We start from the raw sequence: 20,423 nt of genomic DNA on the forward strand, positions 1-20,423 counted from the left end.
TCAGAGGCATTAAAAAATTCTGGGATCTCAAAATGAAACAAACAAAAAAACCCAGTCCCCACCCTTTAGGAATATACATTTATATGTATACAAAATATGTATTAAATATACAAAATATCAATGCAGAGTAATCCTTGCCTAAGTAACACCAGACTGAGCTTTGAAGGGAGTTAAAAATTCTGAGAGGCAGAGATGAGAAGGGAGTGCATCCAAGAGAAAAGTACAACTTTTGTAAAAGCATGGAGGCAGGAGACAGAATGTTTTGTATTTTTTGTTGCTTGGTTTCAGTCCTGTGGACTCTTCGAGACTCTTTTTGGGGTTTGTTTTGTTTTGATATTTGCAAGGCAATGGGGTTAAGTTACTTGCTTAAGGTCACACAGCTAGGCAATTATTAAGTGTCTGAGGCCGGATTTGAACTCAGGTCCCTTTTGACTCCAGGGTTGGTGCTCTATCCACTGCGCCACCTAGCTGCCCCCCTTTTGGGGGTTTTCTTGATAGAGATACCTGGAGTTGTTTACTTTTCTTTCTTATTTTGAAAATGAGGAACTGAGGCAAAAAGGGTTAAGTGACTTGCTCAGTGTCACACAATTAATTAAGTGACTGAAACCAGATTTGAACTCAGGTCTCTCTGACTCCATGCCTGGAACTCTAACAGCCTAATGTTTTGGATGAGGAACAGCGAATAGATAAATTTGACTGAACTGTGGAGAACAGTATTGGGTGGGAATAGTAACGTGAGAGAACAATTTGGAAAGTTATGTTTGATCCAGATTGTGAAAAATTTTAAATACCAGAGAGAAGAATTTGCACTTTTTTCCCAAAGTCCAGTTGGAACTATGGAAACTTCTTAAGAGCAAGGAACTGAGGTAGTCAATACAATTATTTTGTAATTTTTATAAAATGGAATCATCATAGTAAAAACATATATTACACAATCACTGGAGTCAAAATGTCTATGCCAATTTACATAGCATTTGGTTTGTACCAACCATTGTCTCCTCATAAAAAAATCAGAGAAGCTCTAGTTGGAAGGAATCTTGGGAAGTCTCTTTCCCTTGAAAGGAAGAAAAAATTTCTTCTGGAACATTCTTGACTACTTCTGATGATGGAGAATTCACTATCTAAATGATCCATTCCATTTTTGCATCCTTATAATTATTCAAAAGTCCTTCCCTATACTCTTCTAATCTACTTTTTCCTCAAGCTTTTTACCCTCATTTGCTTTTCTGAAGTCACACTGAACAAATCTAATCTCTCTTTTCCATGATGATCATTCTAATATTCTAAAATAACTATCTTCTCCAGCCTAAGCACCCACAATTCCTTCAATTGTCCCTCGTGACACATGGTTTTTGTATTTTCTCATCATTTCATCTGTCTTCCTTGGGATGTGTTACCAAAGTCTGATATCCAAACAGGAGACATATTCCAGATGTAGGCTGGCTAGGGTAGAGTATGGCAGTACATGATAATGTTGACATTTATTTCAGACTCTTCCCTACAGTCTGCTTTCGGTACCTCCCGTCTATCTCAAAAAATAATTACAAAATTACATTTTATATCTGAAACACAACTATACAGACTGGATAAAGAGTATGTTTTAGACCTGTGAAAACCTGGTTCATAGTCTATGCTGACAAGGTTTGCTATTTGACCTTGAACAAATCACACAATCTCTGTTTGCTAGGTAACTCTCTAAGGCAGAAGTCGACAAACTATGACCCATGGACCAAATCGAACCTTGTCTATTTTCATATGGCCTGTGTATATTAAAAAATGTAAAAACCCTTCTTATCTCTTGGGCCCTACAAAAATAGTAAGTGAGCTAGATTTGACCCATGGTTTGCTGACCCACGTCCAAGTTTATAAATAGCACTGCAATGGCAATGCATATAAGGAGTCTCCTCTTTGAGACTTCCCAATACTAGTGAAGTCAGAAGATTAGTTTTAATCAAGACAAATATACTCTGTCCTATAGAAAATATATGCTCCTTGAGTACACAGAATGATGAGATCATAATTGTAAAGTGTTTGTAACTTGTAAAGTGGAGCTATTATTGTCAGTTATTCTTTTTGTCTTTGAATGACGAGCACCATTACAGGGCTTGGCCCATGAGAAGTACTTGTGGAGTCAGTTGTTCTCCGGGATCTTTTATGTCTCTGAACCCCTGATAATAATGATCGATGAATTCCTTGGTCTAGACTCTATTTTTATGTACATGTAGTTTTTTTAAAAGTTGAATCAACTCTTTCTGTACTTGCTTTAAGCAAACTCATGCTCCTCTGTCTATCCTGTCTTTCATAATTTATATTTTGGATAAAGTACATGATTTCATATTGATGCCTATTATATTTAATCTCATTAGATTTGACCTATTGCTCCAGTTTTTCAAGATCTTTGTGGATCCAAATGTTATTACCTGGCTTATTCCCCATTTTGGAGTCATTTGGCATGATGATATTTTATTCATCAAAGGTGCTAGTGGCCAGTGGGTTGAACCTGAGGCAGGAAGACCTAAATTCGAATCCCACTTCAGACATTTACTAGCTATATGAGTCTTGGAATCATTACTTCTCTCTACCCTCAGCTTCTTCCTCAGTAAAATAATACCCAAAGTACCTACCTCATAGAGTTGTAATGAGATTCAAATGAACTTAGCTATAGAGCACTCTGCTATATAAATGCTTATTCTCATTATCATCACTATTATTATTATTATTATTACCAGGGCTTCTAGGTGGCCCAACTAATAGAACACTAACCCTGTAGTCAAGAGGACCTACATTCAAATCTGACCTCAGATACTTATTAGCTATGTGACCCTGAGCAAGTCACCTAACCCTGTGTATCTCAATTCCTCATTTGTAAAATGAGAGGGGAATAACAAATAGCTCTAATATTTTTATAAGAAAACCTCCAAAATGAGATCACAAAGAGTCAGACTTGATTGAAATTACTCAACAATATTATTATTATCAAGGGACCCATTTCCTTGCTACTTCTGTATTAAATTTTGGATTTCGTTTTTAATGTGGTTCTTAGACCATAAATGTTTGACTAAGAAATAATAATATTTCTTTTTTCTTTTTTCAGGAAAGCCCTGCTCCTTTTTCTCCCATTATGTGTCATAGCAGGTCCTGGACAAGTCCCAGACCAAGGTGAGGTTTCCTTGTTACTGGTTTGGGTCTATAAAGGGTTGGCTGCCAAAGAATAAAAGAAGCCCATGACTTTTGGTCATCATAGCTTGAAATGCCGCCCTGCAGAAACTAACAATGAAACATTCCAGGGAGTACAGTGTGAATGTGAGGGTAAAATAGCTAAATTTGGGGGGAGAAGGGAGGCAAATGACCTTTTTGGAGTTACTCAAATCTTCCGTCTGAGAAATTGCTTACATTTTTCAAGCAAATGCCCCATAAAAGAGAATTCTCATATAGTGAAAAGGCTCTGATTGTGACCTCACAGACCGTGGGTGTTCTTGGGGGTGGCCTCCTGAGTCTGAGTTACCTTTGCACTTCTGGAGACAACACAGGCATATAAGAAATGTTCCTCTGGATTGGCATCATTAAGAGACATTTGCATACTAGTGGGTTTGGGGTTGTTCTTCTTTCAGAAGCAAATGTTGGTTAGAAAAGAGTTTGGTATTTCTGGTTTGTATGTTTGTTTGTACCCACTGGTTGTTGTGGTCCCGGGTGGGGGAGGCGAAAGTTCACAAGAACATTCTATGAGAACTACAGAAATGAGAATAACCCAAACGGGCAGGACTAGCTCTTTCGCTACTCTAGCAATTGATTTTCAAAAGTCAGAAATATGGGGTCATAGATTGGGAGCTGGAAGGGACCTTCCTACAGGCCATCAAGGCCAACCTCTTCATTTTACAGATGGGGACACTGAGGCATAGGAAGGTTCAGTGACTCCCATGTCGAAAGCAGCAGAACATATTTTCTTTTGTGGGTGACTGACAAATTCGTCTGAAAATACTTCAACTACAATGAGGCAATTAGGTGTCACCATGGTTAGAGCATTGAGCTTGGAGTCAGAAAGGTGTACCTTTGAATATTATCTCAGTCATTAGCTGTGTGACCTTGGGCAAGTCAATTGATCTCTCTCAATCTTAGCTTCCTCCTTGTAAAATAATAGTACCCTGGGACAGCTAGGTGGCACAGTCGATAGAGCACTGGCCCTGGAGTCAGGAGGACCTGAATTCAAATTCAGCCTCAGACATTTAATAAAGAATTTAAAAATTAATTAAATGATTTAATAATAGCTGTGTGACCTTGGACAAGTCACTCAACCCCATTGCCTTGCAAAACAAAAAAAAAATAGCCAAGGCTGTCATAAAGATCAAGTGAGCTAATATCTAATATAACATGTTTAGGATCATAATATAGAAAATATCATGACAAAACCCATAAATGAGCTATTATTTTTCATTATTGTTGCAAGTGGAATAAATGCTTTACTCCTTGATCCTTTTTTTCCCAAATTTGGCCATCCCCAAAAATGACTTTTTAAAAAGCAAGTCAGGACAGAATCTATATGATTATATATTATTTAGCTTTATTACATATACATTTTCAAAATACAATTATAACAAAACAATTGTCACAATGGTTGAGGTTTTCTTGATGCTGAAAGCTTCTGGCATTAAAAATTAAATATAAGATTTAATTATTTTTTGTTTAGCACCAAGAGAATTGTTTTCTTGTCTCATAGATATTAGTCCTACTGAAATAAGGACATGAGAAAATGAATTTTTAAGATGCTTTATTGAAGCTTTTGTTTATTCTACTGCCATTTCCTCATGACTTCTCTTCTTCCCAGAAGACTACAGTAGAGAAGAATTGTTATGCCCTATAAATCAAGTGATACCCAGGGCTCAAACTTGGCAGGAACCTTCCCTCATTGGTGGAGACAAACACCTTGTCCAATACATTGATCATGTGTGAGACCTGATTCTTCATTCTGTATTGGTTGCCTACCACATTTGTTGGTCCTCTGATGCCACAATTGAGCAATGGATCGGTATTATACTATTCTAAATGTTTTTTAGTCTTCTAAATTCTAAAGTCTGCTATTTTCCTTTACATCCCTTGGATCATTATACTCCTGCTTCCTTTGCCCTGTATCATTTCATAGAAGACTTCTCAAGGAGGAAGCTTTTTAGGGACATACCCTCCTGGGTCACCCAGAGCTTATTTCCCATTTGTGAGGTGTCATCTGTCAACTTCTTAAGAGTTATGCTCTTAAATCATTTGCAAACCCCTAAGACTTAGAAGTAGCTGAGAGCAGTGGATAGAGGACTAGACTGGAAGTCAGTACAATCTGGATTAAAATCTTGCCTCAGACACCTACTTGCTGTGTGAATAATCAGTCAATCTCTTTGCAATTCTCTTCCCTCATAATGGAAAATGGGGATGGAAAGGTGGCATTGCAAGAGCAGAAGGCTTTAAACTCTCTTCTAACTCTAAAATTATGATCCTGGGATATATAATTTTGTAATCCCAAATTTTACAGCCTTTAGGCAGCCCAGTATTTTTTTTAATTGATCTTTTATTTTTCCAATTGCATGTAATTGAAAGTTCATTTACACATTTATAAGTTACACAATTTTATTCTATCCTACCTCCCCCCGCCCCCAAGCAGGGAATAGGCTGGTGAACGTTGTACATATACATTTGAATTTAACTTGTTTACATATTAGTCATCTTGTGTATGAGGAATTAGGACCCAAGGGAAAAGAAACAAAATCACGGAATAGGAAGGAAAAAACATAAGAGAAATTTTTTAAAAGTGACCATAGTGTTCATTCAAATTCTGTGTTTTTTTGGTTTGTTTGTTTATTTGTTTTCATCACCTGGATGTAGATGGTGTTGTTTGATCTCAATCTTCCTGCTAATGACAACTAATGGAAACAAACCACCAGAAAATGTGATCTGATTGAATTGGAGCCTTTTCAGTTCATATGGTAGAGCAGTTATCTCCTTATATCTCCTTAAATCTAAGGTAGAGATGTTCAACTGTTAGCATTGATGCTTACAAATTAAGCAACCTTTGGCCAGGCATTTAAAACATTATACTTTTATTTTTTCATCTTTAAAATGTGGAGGTTGCCCTAGATAGTTTCTGATTTCTCTGATAACCCTAAAATCTATGATCTTATGATCTTGAGACATTTGGGTCAGACTGAAAAACCACATGGTAGATAAAGGGTATCAATATCATTCTGCTAGGATTGATTAGTAAAGCCAGTTTTTTTTCCAACTTGAGCAAAGAAACACAGAATTTCAGAATCTGAAGGGATTATGATGTCCATCTCTAGCCCCTATCTTAAAAAAAAAGAACTGCCATCAGGTGTGGTGCTACAAGTGTGTAATTCCCAATTCCCAGAGAAACTCAGACTGGCGAACCTCTTGAGCTTGGGAGTTCTGAGCCACAGTGGGGTTGATGGGGTACTGCTCTGTGTTTCTCATTATCTGAGCCCCTGGGAATAGGGAGGAATGGACCAGCCCAGGTTGGACATGGAGTAGGTCAAAGCATCCCTGCCAATCAGAGTAGAATCAGGTCAATGAGAAGACTGAAAGAAATAGGGATACCCAGTCTTAATAAAATCAATGAAATCACCAACAGCATCTCCTTTATATCATATCTGATAAGATTTCTGCTCAATGACTGCTGATAAGGAAAAAACTCTTGTGCCAGTCCATTTCATGGCTGAGCAGGTTTTACCATTAGAAATCAAACCTGTGTGTGTGTGTGTGTGTGTGTGTGTGTGTCTTTGCAGTTTCCATGGATCCTTCTTTATCCTGTCCCTTGTCACCCAAACCAAACATGTTTCTCTTACTGTAAATAGTCATATATTTTCTCTTGGTCCTGATTTTACTATTTGTCCAATTAGAGGTAATACCTTTTGTTTAGAGACATGATACACTTGATTTCTATTTAGAAACTGATCTATATTTCTATATTATTTTTATTATTATTATTTGCCTAGGGAAAAACACAATGGCCTTTTATTTTTAGTTATTATCTAAATTCCTTAATTCTACCTTGTTTAGGTAATCTGGAGTGATAAAGAAAAGCCTCCACTGTTAGGTTACTGATAGTTAATATTGGGGGACCAGGAAAGAAGAATTAGATTTGGAGGCAATGGATTTGAACTGGGTTCCTGGTTTGTTACTTATTAGCTTGTATGACCTTGACTAAGTGACTTTGCCTTTTGATGCTTCAGTTTCCTTATTTGTAAAATGAGATGGGAATTATTTGATCTTTGAGAGTCTTTCTAACTCTAAATCCTATAACATGTGACTTCCATGCCTTTTGGACTTGGATGTTAATGTCATATAAGTGGTACTGTAAATGGTCTTGGTGGCTTTATATCCATCTCCATGGTAATTCTGATTACCTTGCTTCTGAGACACAACTGAATATTTCTCCTGTAAGTGATAAAGCAGTACGGCTATGGATCAAATAATTCTGTTAGAAGAGTCCACCAGACATGGTGTTCAAAAGTTGCTTATCCAGACCCTCAGCTCACTGAAATTATCATTATAGGAGGAGGTATACTACTCTCTACTTGGAGTACAATCCCTACCCTAATGTGATGAGTCCCCTACTCTCTAGTTATATGAATCTCATCATCCCCCCACAAATGCTGGGCAAGTGCTTCAGCTATTGGCTAATTGCATATTTATCTTGTCTGTGCTCCTTAGAAAGCAGAATTCTAGGTTAGCATCCCAGTGATGGTCTTTCTATACTGGATAGTTCCTTGTGAATAGTTCATACAGTGCATGGTATATTTATTCTCGTTGTTCGGTTGTTTCAGTTATGTTCAACTCAAATCCTATTTGGGATTTTTTTTTTTTTGGTAAAGATACTGCATTTCCTTCTCCAGATCATTTTACAGATGAGAAAACTAAGGCAAAAAGAATGAAGTGACTTGCCAAGAATGACCCACCTAATAAGTGTCCAACATTAATAATTGTTTGTTGACTGAGTGACATCACCTTTTATTAGTAGAGACCTTTATAGGTCAGTGATCTGTGATGAGGCATGAATTAGAGACTTTTCTGTGGCTTAGTGTGTCACTTCAGCAATGATTATATGCCTACTATATACAAGCTGTTTTGCTAGCCTCTGAGGATACAGAAACAGAGATAAGAAATAGATCCTGTCATAAAGAAGAATACAATCTATCAAGGGGGAGGGTATCAGAGTTCTCATCTCACCAAGTTTTTTAGCATCACGCTTATAGCCCGTCTTCAGCACCAGAGATTTAAAGGAAACATGCACTAATGGATAGAGTAATGAACTGGGATTCAGGAAGACCTGAGTTCAGTTCCTAACAAAGACATTTCCTGGTGGTGTGATCCTAAACAAGTCATAACCTCAGTTTTCTCATCTATTAAATGGATGAGGGAGGATGAGTGGTAGACAAGATGACTTCTAAAGTCCCTTCTAGTTTAAAATCTTTAAAAAGTGGCCAGTATTTCTATTTCAGGCATGCTAATGATTATGATCCAAGGTAAAATGTTTCATGTACAAATGAGACATCTAGGTAAGGTACTGGAAGAACTGTGTTGATGGAGAGAACATTTTTAACTAGTGAGATTGGGAGGGGTTTGTGATGGAGGCAGCACCAACATTGGTCCTCAAATGACCAGAGGGATTCTGACAAAAGGGGAAGTTACACTGCTATTTGATCAAAGACACAAAGTGAAGAGAGCAGAACGGGTGTGAGGAACAGTGGCTGCAATATAGGATATGGAAAGAGAATAATGAGATAAATCTGGAAAGGTATGTCAGTGTTAGCTTATGGAGGGTTTTGAATGCCAAAATAAGATAATCTCAGATGCTCCATTTGGTTGAGATTAGATAGGAGGAAAATTGGAGAATCAATTGACCATGGCAATTCCCTGGTTTTCCTGGAACTTGACTTCTTAAAAGCCTATTCAGATTTAGGGAATGTGAAGTTTAAGCATATTTCTTTATTTTAAAGTCTCAATAGACTAGTCCTTCCTGCAGACAGTACATAATGGTTTTTCTTGTTAAATATCACTTGGTTATTTAGAGGACATCCCTTGTGCCCTGTATATTTTGGAATCCTATATAAAGGATATTGCTTTCCAGGAATGGATATGTCTGTGTGTGTTTTGGGGGTGTTTTTTTTTTAAGAAATGAGAATGAATTAAATGGAAAAAAAAGAATGGATTAAATGTAATCTATGAACTATAAACCCAAGTTCTTGGCTTATATAACTTTCATTTTGTTCCCCAACTGAATGGAAGATTAGCTTTTCTATGTCTCTACTGTTATACATAATAGGGTCCCAAGTTCCTGCATGCAGGCAACCATATTTATTTATTTGGTTTTTAATTTTTTCTTTTTAGTTTTTGCAAGACAATGGGGTTAAAGTGACCTGCTGAAGGTCTCACAGCTAGGTAATTATTAAGGGTCTGAGGTCACATTTGAACTCGGTTCCTCCTGACTCCAGGGCCAGTGCACTATCCACTGCACTGCCTAGCTAACCCCACAACCATATTTATCAAGCAGTTTCAACAACTGTTCTAAGTTCAAGGTATGCAAGGAAAAAGACTCTGCCTTCAGGATATTTTTATTAGAGCCTTTTTAATATTCTAATAAGGTAAGACAATGCAAGAAAGAGAAGTGAAGGGTGAGATTGAAGGTGGAGGTTTTGACTTGCGATGATGGTGTCAAAATCTAGAGCATCAGAAGGCCAGTAGGAAGGACGATGTAGCATGATTGGTCAGGACCTAGCTTCCAGGCTCTTGGAGGGAACTCATCAATGGGAGGAAGGCAGTGGCATGACAGAGGGATATTACAGGGTGAGGAGGCTTCAGGCCCTGAGGGAAGTTGTAAGATGAGAAGACAGCTAAGTCATGTTGGCGTAGGACATAGAGTTTTAGATTTGAAGACCAAAAGGCCTAGGTTCAGATTCTGCCTTTGAGACTGAATAACCATCTGACTTGAGAAAGTCCTAGTAGCCGAAATATTCTGTTTTTCATTTTTTGTATGACTTGCTCTTGGGCGTCCCTAGCTTGTCCTTTCTGGAGGATTAGCAGTCACTCAGGAGCCCATGGGAACTTTAACCTGCTCCATTTCTGAGCTTAGCTAGTTCATCCCTCTTTAGGCAGCCTTCCCTACTCTCAGGGATTCACCATATTGATGATGAATTTAGCATATTTGATTGGCTTTAGCCCACTAGAACTCGGAACTCTTAAGTTAAAGGGATCCTTCACCCTCAACCTCGCTGGTAGCAGAAATTACAGGTGTTTGTCTGTTATGGTAAAGGTGGTGGTGATTGAGGAAATGATGGTAGAAGAGGGGGTGGTGTTGTTGATAGTGATCATAATGATGGTAGTGCTGATGGTGGGGGCAGTGATGGTAGTGGTCACCCATATATTCTGAACCAAAATCTTCACCACAAATCATCTGGTGACTGAACATCTAGCCTCTTCACAAAGAAGACCTCCCGTGAGGGGAAACTCCTATCTCTCAAGGCAGCTCATTAGGATCTCATTAATTTTTAGGCCTTGTTCAAATTTAGTCTCAGAAACTTACCAGTAGTGAGACCCTAGGCAAATCAAATAACACTCATTTGCCTTAGTTTCTTAATCTATAAAATGAACTGGAGAAGAAAATGGCAAATCACTCTAGTATCTCTGCCAAGAAAGTCCCAAATGGGATCATGAAGAGTCAAACATGAATGAAACAAAATTACACAAATTTAAGGAAGTTTTCCTTTATGTCAAATCTATGTTCTTTGCTACTTCTACCCTATTGTTCCTAGCGTAGGCCTCTGAGACGACACAAGATGGCACTGGGTGTGGAATCAGAAAGATATCAGTTCAAATCTTGCCTCAGACACTAACTAGCCATATGACCCTGGGAAAGTCATTTAGCATCTTTGAATTCATTTTCCTCATCTCAAAAATGAGGGAAGTTTGGGGTGGCTAGGTGGCGCAGTGGATAGAGCACAGATTCAGGAGTTAGGAGGACCTGAATTCAAATCTGGACTCAGACACTTGATAATTACCTAGCTGTGTGGCCTTGGGCAAGCCACTTAACCCCATTGCCTTGCAAAAAAAAAAAAACCCTAAAAAAATTTTTTTTAAAAATGAGGGAAGTTGGAGTCAGTAGTCTTTAAGGTCCTTCTAGCTCCAAATCTAAAACACTCTGATAATCAGTCTTCTCCTTAATAGTCAGTCCTTCAAGCACTTGAAAACAGTTTTCATGTTTTTCTTGAGTTTTCTTTAGGCTCAATTCTCACATTTCCTTCACCCAATACTTGTATGGCAGAGACTTGAGTTCCTTCTCTAACTTGACTCTCTACATCTTTCAAAGTCATACACAAGACCATTGATTCACAGAACTTCCTTATCCTTAATAACTATGTATTCTTCCACAAGGTAGGCCCTCTACTCCAATGAGATAAAATCTAAAATGCTTTGCAAAACTTTGAGCAAAATAAATGACATTTGATATTATTCTATCTGACTTTTCTCTCTTTTACTTAAACAGATGTAAGTAGGACTCCATATGTGTATGTGCTTAAAGAATAGCTAAGAGTTTCAAAGAAAGAAACAAATCAGTTTCTGCCAAGAACTTTGAGATAAAGTGAAGGAAAGAAATGCCCACTTTCTATTTTAGTTGACAATAGTGTTAATTGGGAAAAGTTTTTAAAAATTCACCAAATATTATCCTCTTCCCTGTTGCTGCCACTGCCACTGCCACCACCACCATCACTACCACCATAACCACCACCATCATCACTACTACTAACATTATAATTGCTACCACCACCACCACCACCACTTCCACCACCATTGCCTCTATTACCATCACCACCACACAACCACATCATTTTTTCCATCATGTAACTATACTAAAGTTTAGGTTACATATGGCAACTAAGGACACTACTCATTCTTGTTCTCAGTAGAGAAGGCAAACAGTTTTTAGGAAAAACATAGTTTTTAGGAAGAGATTTTGAAATAATAATAATAATAATAAAATAAAACAGCTGCCATGTATATTCCCCTCATACTAACTGTTGACTTCAAAATCCTTTCTATATACCAGATGTTATTTGTAAGTATCTTGAGGCAAAGGATTAATTTATTTTTCTACTCCCGGTGCCTGAAAATGCTAGGAACCTAGTATTTGGTGAATTTAATTGATCCTGACAACCACTTTAGAAGATAAATGGCAAAAGCATTGCTAGTATTTTAAAGATGGGGACACTATGGCTTAAATGAAAGGTTAAGTTATATAACCAAGATGTGTATTGGATCTGAGAATTAAACAGATATTCTAGTCCACTATATCATGCTTCTTCTATTTTATTAGAAAGGATATAAGGTATTTCCCTTTTGCCCTTGAGGTCCCATTAATACAAATTTCCTGTGAAGACTAGAATTTTCAATCCTTCTATAATCATAAACTTTTATAACTTGCTGTACTTTCCATCCCTAATAAAAGGAAAAAAACTAAAAAAAAATGCAAAATCCAAAATAATCCCAGACCCTTACAGTATTGAACTATATTCTGTTTAGTATGAATATGAAAATAAAATAAAAAATTTTTTAAAAGTATAAAATGATGTTCACTTGTCAGCAATATGAAACTCAGAAAAAAGTACAGTGGTGTTTGGTCACCAAATGAGTGTCTGTTGGAGATTTCTGTGGCTTCCTAAGTCTTAACTAAAATCCCATCTTTTCCAGGAAACCTTTACCAACTTCTCTTAATTCTAGTATTATTTCCTATTAATCTGTCTGTTATTTCCTATTAATTATGTATAAGGTAATTTCTTGTCTCCCCAAGTAGATTGTGACCTCCTTGCAGGCAGAGATTCTTGGCATTTTGTATCCACAGTGTTCAGGACAGTGCTGGCATACAGTAGGTGCTCAATGAATGTTAATTGATCAAGTGAATGGATGTGATGCCAATAATTAAGTATTTGGATATCTAATCATGGACATTCATCTACCCTCCAGGAAATTTCATTCAAATCAATGAAATAAATAGTTGCTATTGATGAATATGTCCTTTTCGAGCCAGGGGGCACCTAAAAGTTGAAACTCTAAGAAATAGTGTTAAATATTGGGGTCCTTTAGATATAATTTGTCATATTTTATGATTGTTTTATCATATAAGATGCTTCAGTGTTTGCTACTTTAGACTGTATTTCATCCAAGAGAAAGTATGAAAAGTCTTTTATTAACAGATGGAGGAGTCGGGTGGATGTTTTGAAACTCTGAGTTTGGGTTACTCATTCATGACAAATGATCGTTTTCCATGGGTAAATTCATTGTTTTCAAAATGGATATTCTGAGGAGTTGGCAGGCACCCTTCCTTTTGCTAAAACAGTAATGTGTTTTCCCTCTTTCTCTGTCTATCCTGGTTGGCTCCCTGCCACTAAAATCTTGGCAAGGTTACAATGTCTCTAACATGACTAACCACCAAGCAAGGTGTGTTCCTAATTTCCAACATCCATGCCATGCCGAGGTTCATGCTCCCTATGTCTGAAAACCTATGTGGAAATCTCAATGGGGGGTTCTGGAGGTTATTTCCTATAGAAATTAATCTGAAAATGTTTTGATTGTAAAGGGAGAAGCAGTTCATACTAGCTAGCTAGAGGAGTCCCCAAACATATGTGTCTAAAGACTCTTTGTAAGCCCTCAACAAAAATTCTCACTAGTTCTTTAATATCTAATTTATTTCTAGGTTTATGTCTCATAGTAGATAATTACCTTCAAAATCTGCCAATTTCTCCTCCCTATTTGCCTTAAAATGAACTCCATACTGGTATTCCATACCTTCTTCATTTTCTCATATCTTCATTTTTCCTTTATCAATCAAGTCATAATCTGTTTTTGGGAACCAATGAACTCATCGTAGGAAGGTATTATAAGAATTCATATATATATATATATCTTCCACAGGGTTTCTTTCTGTTCAACAAAAGGTCCTTCCTCTGGTTCTCTTCCCAAACTGGAGATGCCTCTACTCTTAGTTCTGCTCTCCTAATTGTGGTTTTCTAACCCAGACCATGGGAGATCATAAGACCATGTTCTCTTTTATTCACAACTCTACTCATTCTCCAGACTTTTCTACCTCCTTACCATCAACCTTTCTCCCCTCTAACATTTTCTAGCTCTTCTTTAGTGTCTCCCTGCATTAAAAGGAAAGTTCTTTGTGAGTAGGGGTCATCTTATTTATTTTTGTCTCTCCTGGGTTTAGCAAAGTTCATTGTACATAGTAAACTCTTAATAAACGCTATCTATCTATCTATCTATCTATCTATCTATCTATCTATCTATCTATCTATCTATCTATTTTGTTCCCTTCTTTCTTTTTTCTTCCCACCCTTCCTCCCTCTCCTTCCTTCCTTCCCTCCCTCCTTCCCTCCCTCTCCTTCCTTCCTTTCTTCCTTCCTTCCTTCCTTCCTTCCTTCATTCCTTCCTTCCTTCCTTCCTTCCTTCCTTCCTTCCTTCCTTCCTTCCTTCCTTTCTCCATAACACAACTACAACATGGCAGACCCACCTGCTTTTCCAGATTTATATATATAATATATATATATATATATTATATATATGTTTGTGTGTGTGTGTGTGTACCTGCTAACATTATGCTGCTTCTTTTGTACATTTCTTGCCTGGCAATGTGCTCCAACTTGCTCATCCTCCTTCCAGCCAGCCCCTAAAGCCTTTCCATTGGCCTTTGATTGGCTTTCAGTTTCAATAATTTGGCAGCTGTGGTTATTTTATGACTCCTGGCTATATAATGCTTGACTGGAATGTACAATTAAGTGGAGGCATGCCAATTCTCCAGTTCATTTGAACTAGATAATCCAATTCAGTAATTGAAATTGGAAAAATTAATCCATTCTGAGACTTGTATTATCCAAAGATTATCCATTTTCAAGTAAACTTTTGTAGACTCTGTTAATGGGATCATTTATTTAAACATTTTAGCTGGTTTTTTTCTGCCTGTAAAATACTATAGAGGATAGAACTGGCCTTGAATCACCAGAGTGTAATGAAAATTTAAGCCACAGATTTCATCACTATTGATATAGCACCTTTTGTGTTTGGGAAGGACAAGATGGTTGCTGAGGTCCCCTGTAGTTATCCAAGTCTTGTGTTTATTTAGACTAGTCTTATCACTTAATTGTAAGTGTCATTGTAGGAAAATCAACTGAGCCCTGGTCCCTGTTCAGAAATGCAAGATGTGTGAAATTCAACACATCCTTCTGGGGATTCTAACATATCATCATTTGTGACTCTAACTGAAAATGAATGATGATTCTGAGGTAACTAGGAGACCTTAGTTTCAACAAATGGGTAAGACTGGTAACATAAGAAATATAAATAGAACCTTAACTATGGCCTCTTGCATCCTATAAAACCGTGTCACATAACTTGATATGCCACACAACAAAGAATGTGATATACACATGAGGCTAATCCAGCTCTACCCTACAATTTAATACAGACTCAGGGCTAACTGCCCTATAACCCCCAATTTGATATTCACCACAAATACGACCTTTAGAAAATCACTTAACTTCCCTAGACCTTAGTTTCCTCAACTATAAAATATAATGGCTGAACTAGATGGCCTCTGGATCCTTTCTGGTTCAAGATCTATAAGATCCTGTGAAATAGACATTTAACACATAAGAAAAATAAGTATTTAATACAATATTTTATTTCATGGATCAATTGCTGTTTGTCGTTTCTCATGTAATCTAAATCTCAATCCATCTGTGGTTTGTCATTCTGTGCCATTCTTGTTCATGCATTTCTATAAATCTTCCAGAGATAATTTACCTAAGAAACTGGAGGACTTTCTCTAGGTTAGGGGTTCCATAACCTCTTTTGTGTGAGACAGAGGAACTATCTAGGTAGTCTGATGATACTTATGGACATCTTTTCATAATAATTTTAAAATTTATAAAATAAAATATATAGAATGTATAAAATACATACTATACAATTATACTGAAGTACAATTACAATATCTTTAAGTTTTTCATGATTTAAAAAAAGTTCACAGAAACCAGGTTAAAAATCTTTCATTTTAGAATTTCACATTTCATTTTTTTTAACAAGACTCAAGAGCCCTAACTGTATTCCTCCATCACCTTAGGTTCCCAAAGGTAATGATAAAAATGCTAAAGCTTTGGATGGTGTACCATAATAGAAAAACTTTGATATAGTGCAAGCAATAGATTATGTCTATTGTGTGAGAACAGTTCTGACTAAATATGGAGGGAATGATCACTAGTAGTATGGTCTCCAAGTAAAGAATTTTTGACCTGATAGTCCTTTAAATAGATAAAAATACAAGTAGTCCTGAGTTCTCTGTAGATTTTTTTTTTTTGTTTTGGCAGCAATGGTGGCAAAGTAGAAATAAAGAGGGGAGAAGATATGTGCCCGAATGCTGTTTAGATCTGCTATAAACATAAATTCATCTACTTGTACGCCTCATATGAGATTATTGTCAGTGACCAAAGTGTTGACAGACTATTAGGTGAAAGGTTCTTTCCTTTTTGGTAATATGGAGTCTAGGGAAGCCCATGTGCAAGTCTGGGGAAGCCTATATATACCTGTTTTCAAAATAATATTTTTAAATGTATAAAATAAAAACACATAGCATTCCAAAGGAAATTAATTGGATTGAAATAGAGTTATCAAATTTTTTTTTTAAGTTCATGGACCCAGATTAAGAATCCCTATATCAGAGACTTTTAAAGAAATCCAACCATTCTGATGTTAACTTTCTTTTAAATGAAAACAGAAAACATAAGGAAGTTTCAGTTAAAGGGAAGAATGACTTGCAGTTGTTCCTTAAAGAGACAAAGGAATTGGTGAAGATAGTTTCATTATGCCCCAAAGCACAATAAAGATGAACCAGGATTTTGTGGACCTCTTGATCATTTCTCCCTGTGCCATTTAGCTGGCATATGAAAACAAAAAACCCAAACACACACACACACACACACACACACACACACACACACACACACACGAATGCACCATTAAGGCAGTTGTAGCTTAGACGCCACATCTATTGAAGAAAAGGAAGACAAAGACGTTCCACGTAGAACTTAGATCTTCTAAATGAAGTCAACATATTCAATGATACTCAGTGACTTCAGTGTAAATTCAGTCACGGGAGATGACTGCAAAAATAATTGAAAATATAGCTTAGGACTAAGAAATTAAACAGAAAACTCCAACTTCTGGCTTAATGCTGGAGAATAATGCTTTCATAAAAAGATCATAAAGGGGCAGCGAGGTGTGCCAGTGGATAGAGTACCAACTGTGGAGTCAACAGGACCTGAGTTCAAATCCAGTCTCAGGTACTTGCTCTTTACTACCTGTGTGACTTTGGGCAAGTCACTTTAACCCCATTGCCTGACCAAAAAAACAAAGGATCATAGATCTCAAGAAGGAAAGAATCTAGTCAAATCCTCTCTGGAAAAATGAAGTATCATTTTTGCCCTGCATTTGAGAATATATGATCATAGAGCAAAATACTTCCTATAAAATTTAGTAACAGTTAATATAATAGTATCACTAAATCACTCACCAAAAAAAATTGAAAACTGTCCAGAGGTTGAAGCACTGACTCTGGAGCCAGAAGGCCTGAGTTCATATCCAGACTCAAATATTGCTAGTTGTGTCACCCTAGGCAAGTCACTTAACCCTAATTGGCTTTCCCTGCCCCCCCAAAAAAATAAAATAAAAGACAACTTCTGGTAAATTATTTTTTAATACTTTTTATTTCACTTAACCTTAGAAACCTATTTAGTCAAATATAACGGGGAGGATGCTTGTCCTTCGTTCTCAAAGAAGACCAAGACAACAGGAAGGTGATGTCAAGACAAACACATGAATTGGATTTGAGTGAAGGGGATGCTGTGCTAAGTCACCAGCTTCCCTTTTTCCTCCAGTGCCATCTGGGTGGTGACCAGATAGGAATCAGGATGACTGGAGATGGCCCTAGATGTGAGGCAATCAGGGTGAAGTGACTTGCCCAAAGTCACAGTAAGTGGCAAGGGTCTGAGGATGAATTCAAACTGCCATCTTCCTGACTCCAAGGCCAGTGCTCTACTGTGCCACCTGTGGTCTTTATTCCAATAGACTCTAAGGTTGGTGAAATTAAGGATTTTCTTTTTAGCCTTCTTTGTATCCCTGGAACTTAGCACAGTGTCTAACATATAACAGCCATTCAATAAATGTTCTTGACTTGACCTCACTGGATTGTTTTGTGTAAATATATCTATATCTATATCTATATCTATATATCTATATATGGAACATTTAAGCTTCAAGTGCTTTGCATCTGTCAGTTATCTTTTTCAAAAATATCCCCCTCAAATCTTGTCAAGCAAAAACCCTCATATTTTCCACTTCTCTTGTGGATTATAAAAAGTGACAGCTATTAAATTTCATATATTAACTAGAAAAAGTAATGTGCACATCAAAATATTATACATTATAATACTGCTGATAGCATCCCCTGATCATCCAAGTTCACAACTTCTCTTTGATCTTTGAGACCTCAATCTTACTCACTTGACATTTTCAGTATGTTGCCAAGTCTTCCTACTATAGCAATGATATACATCTCCTTCTTTTCACTCATTCAGTTAGGCCTTTCCCCATACTCCAAGTTCAGATCCTCAAAACTTCTTACCAGGAATATTATAATACTAGTAGTCCTGCATCATCTCCCCCAGTTCCAATCTATTCCCAACTTAGCTGTCAAAATGATTATCTTAAAACTCAAATCTCATCAATTCATTGCTTCCTCCAAAAAAATTGAAGAGGGTCTTCATTATCTCCCAGATCAAATATAAAGCTCCAGTTGCCAAAAAATAGGCTGCATACTCCATCAGTCTTCTGAAGAAAGCATGCTTAGCTCCCCCATTGACAAGAGTTCTAAAGTCTAACAAAGATTTCCCCTTATATTATTGTGAACCTAATGTAAACTGTTCTTATAGTTCTACACATTTCAATATTTATTATTCTAGAAAGTTTTTATGGCTTGATTTTTGTTTTTGTAAAACAGCAGATACATTGGTACCAATGCTCATTATGATAACTGAGCAAATTCTTGGTATTTGAAGAGAAGAGAAAGCAAGTGTTAATAATCAAGACCAACCATGAAACAAATGTCCCCAAACTCTGGTCCATCACAAAATTTATTACAATTCCCACCCAAATGACTAAAATGCAGATAGACCCAAAATTTTCTCTAGTCAGGATGATGAACAGTAATGTATAACATGTGTTAGCTCTCAACATTTTCAAAACAGTCCCATGCAGAATCTAGCAAAATTACAAAGGCATTGACAAACAAATGAAATAACAAAACCCCTGAATTTTTAAACATGAAATTTACCCAACTGTAACAGTTTCTCCCCAAAATGCTGATATATGGAAATGAAGGGGAGAGTGAAAATTATTGCAGAGTTCAATATGAGGTGAGCTGTCATCTCCAATTTTACTGTCAATTGCAAATCACTTAACCAACTGTTCAAAGGCATAGGATGTCATGGGAATAGCTGCTTCCGCCAATAAATACATATGGCAGCTTCTCTATGACTTTCTAGATTGTGGGTTCATTGATTTAGAGCTGGAAGAGTACTTCAAGGTCATTTAGTACAACCTCATTTTATATATTAAGAAATTATAGTTAAAAAGTGAAGTCACTTAAAGTCATCCAAAGTACTAGGAGAAGAGCTGGGATTTGAACATGGGCTTTCTGACTTCAAATCTAATATGAGAATTTCACTTTTTGAAAGTATTGTTAAGTATTATTACTGTTATTTCACAATATTGCTTTATTACATAGTTCTGAGACTTTGAAATATATAATTGCTTCTACTCTGGCAATCCATGAAACAAAGAGAAACGCTGATGTAGTCTCTAATGCTGTATATCTGTGTGACCTTGGGCAAGTCATTTAACTCTGCCTGCCTTAGTTTTCTCTTCTACAAAATGACCTGGAAAGGAAATGACAAACCACTCCGGTATCTTTCAGAACACCTCAAATGCTGTCAGAAAGAGTTTGATGTGCCTGAAATGACTGAATATAAGAGGAAAATATAGAGTGTTTACATGCTCATAGATGAGAGAGGTGCTACACTGGATAGAAAGCATCCACATATCTTCCATACCATAATGAAGAACTGTATCAGTATAAAAAAGGTTCGGAAGATGCTAAGAATCATAAGTCAAACTTCTTTTAAAAAGTCCTATTATTTATAACTGAAAAATTTGTTTCAAGTTGAGACTTTCTAAATTTAACTAGGTTGCTTTTCAGGTAACAGATAGGTAATCCATTGCCAGGCCAGTACTCAAAGCCCAGGGCTTGCATTCTACCAGAT

The 20,423-nt window shown here is 36.8% G+C and overlaps 1 protein-coding gene across 1 annotated transcript in view; it reads left to right on the forward strand.

Moving 5' to 3' along the window:
* Positions 1–20,423, forward strand: part of COL24A1 (collagen type XXIV alpha 1 chain) — a 380,712-nt gene that overhangs the window by 14,604 nt on the left and 345,685 nt on the right. Inside the window, exon 2 of the mRNA XM_074221770.1 lies at positions 3,095–3,159. Within this exon, the coding sequence (XP_074077871.1) occupies positions 3,095–3,159 (65 nt within the window). The remainder of the gene's footprint in view (positions 1–3,094; positions 3,160–20,423) is intronic.

The sequence above is a fragment of the Macrotis lagotis genome, chromosome 2 (assembly GCF_037893015.1).
Source record: "Macrotis lagotis isolate mMagLag1 chromosome 2, bilby.v1.9.chrom.fasta, whole genome shotgun sequence".
NCBI classification, from domain to species: Eukaryota; Metazoa; Chordata; class Mammalia; order Peramelemorphia; family Peramelidae; genus Macrotis; species Macrotis lagotis.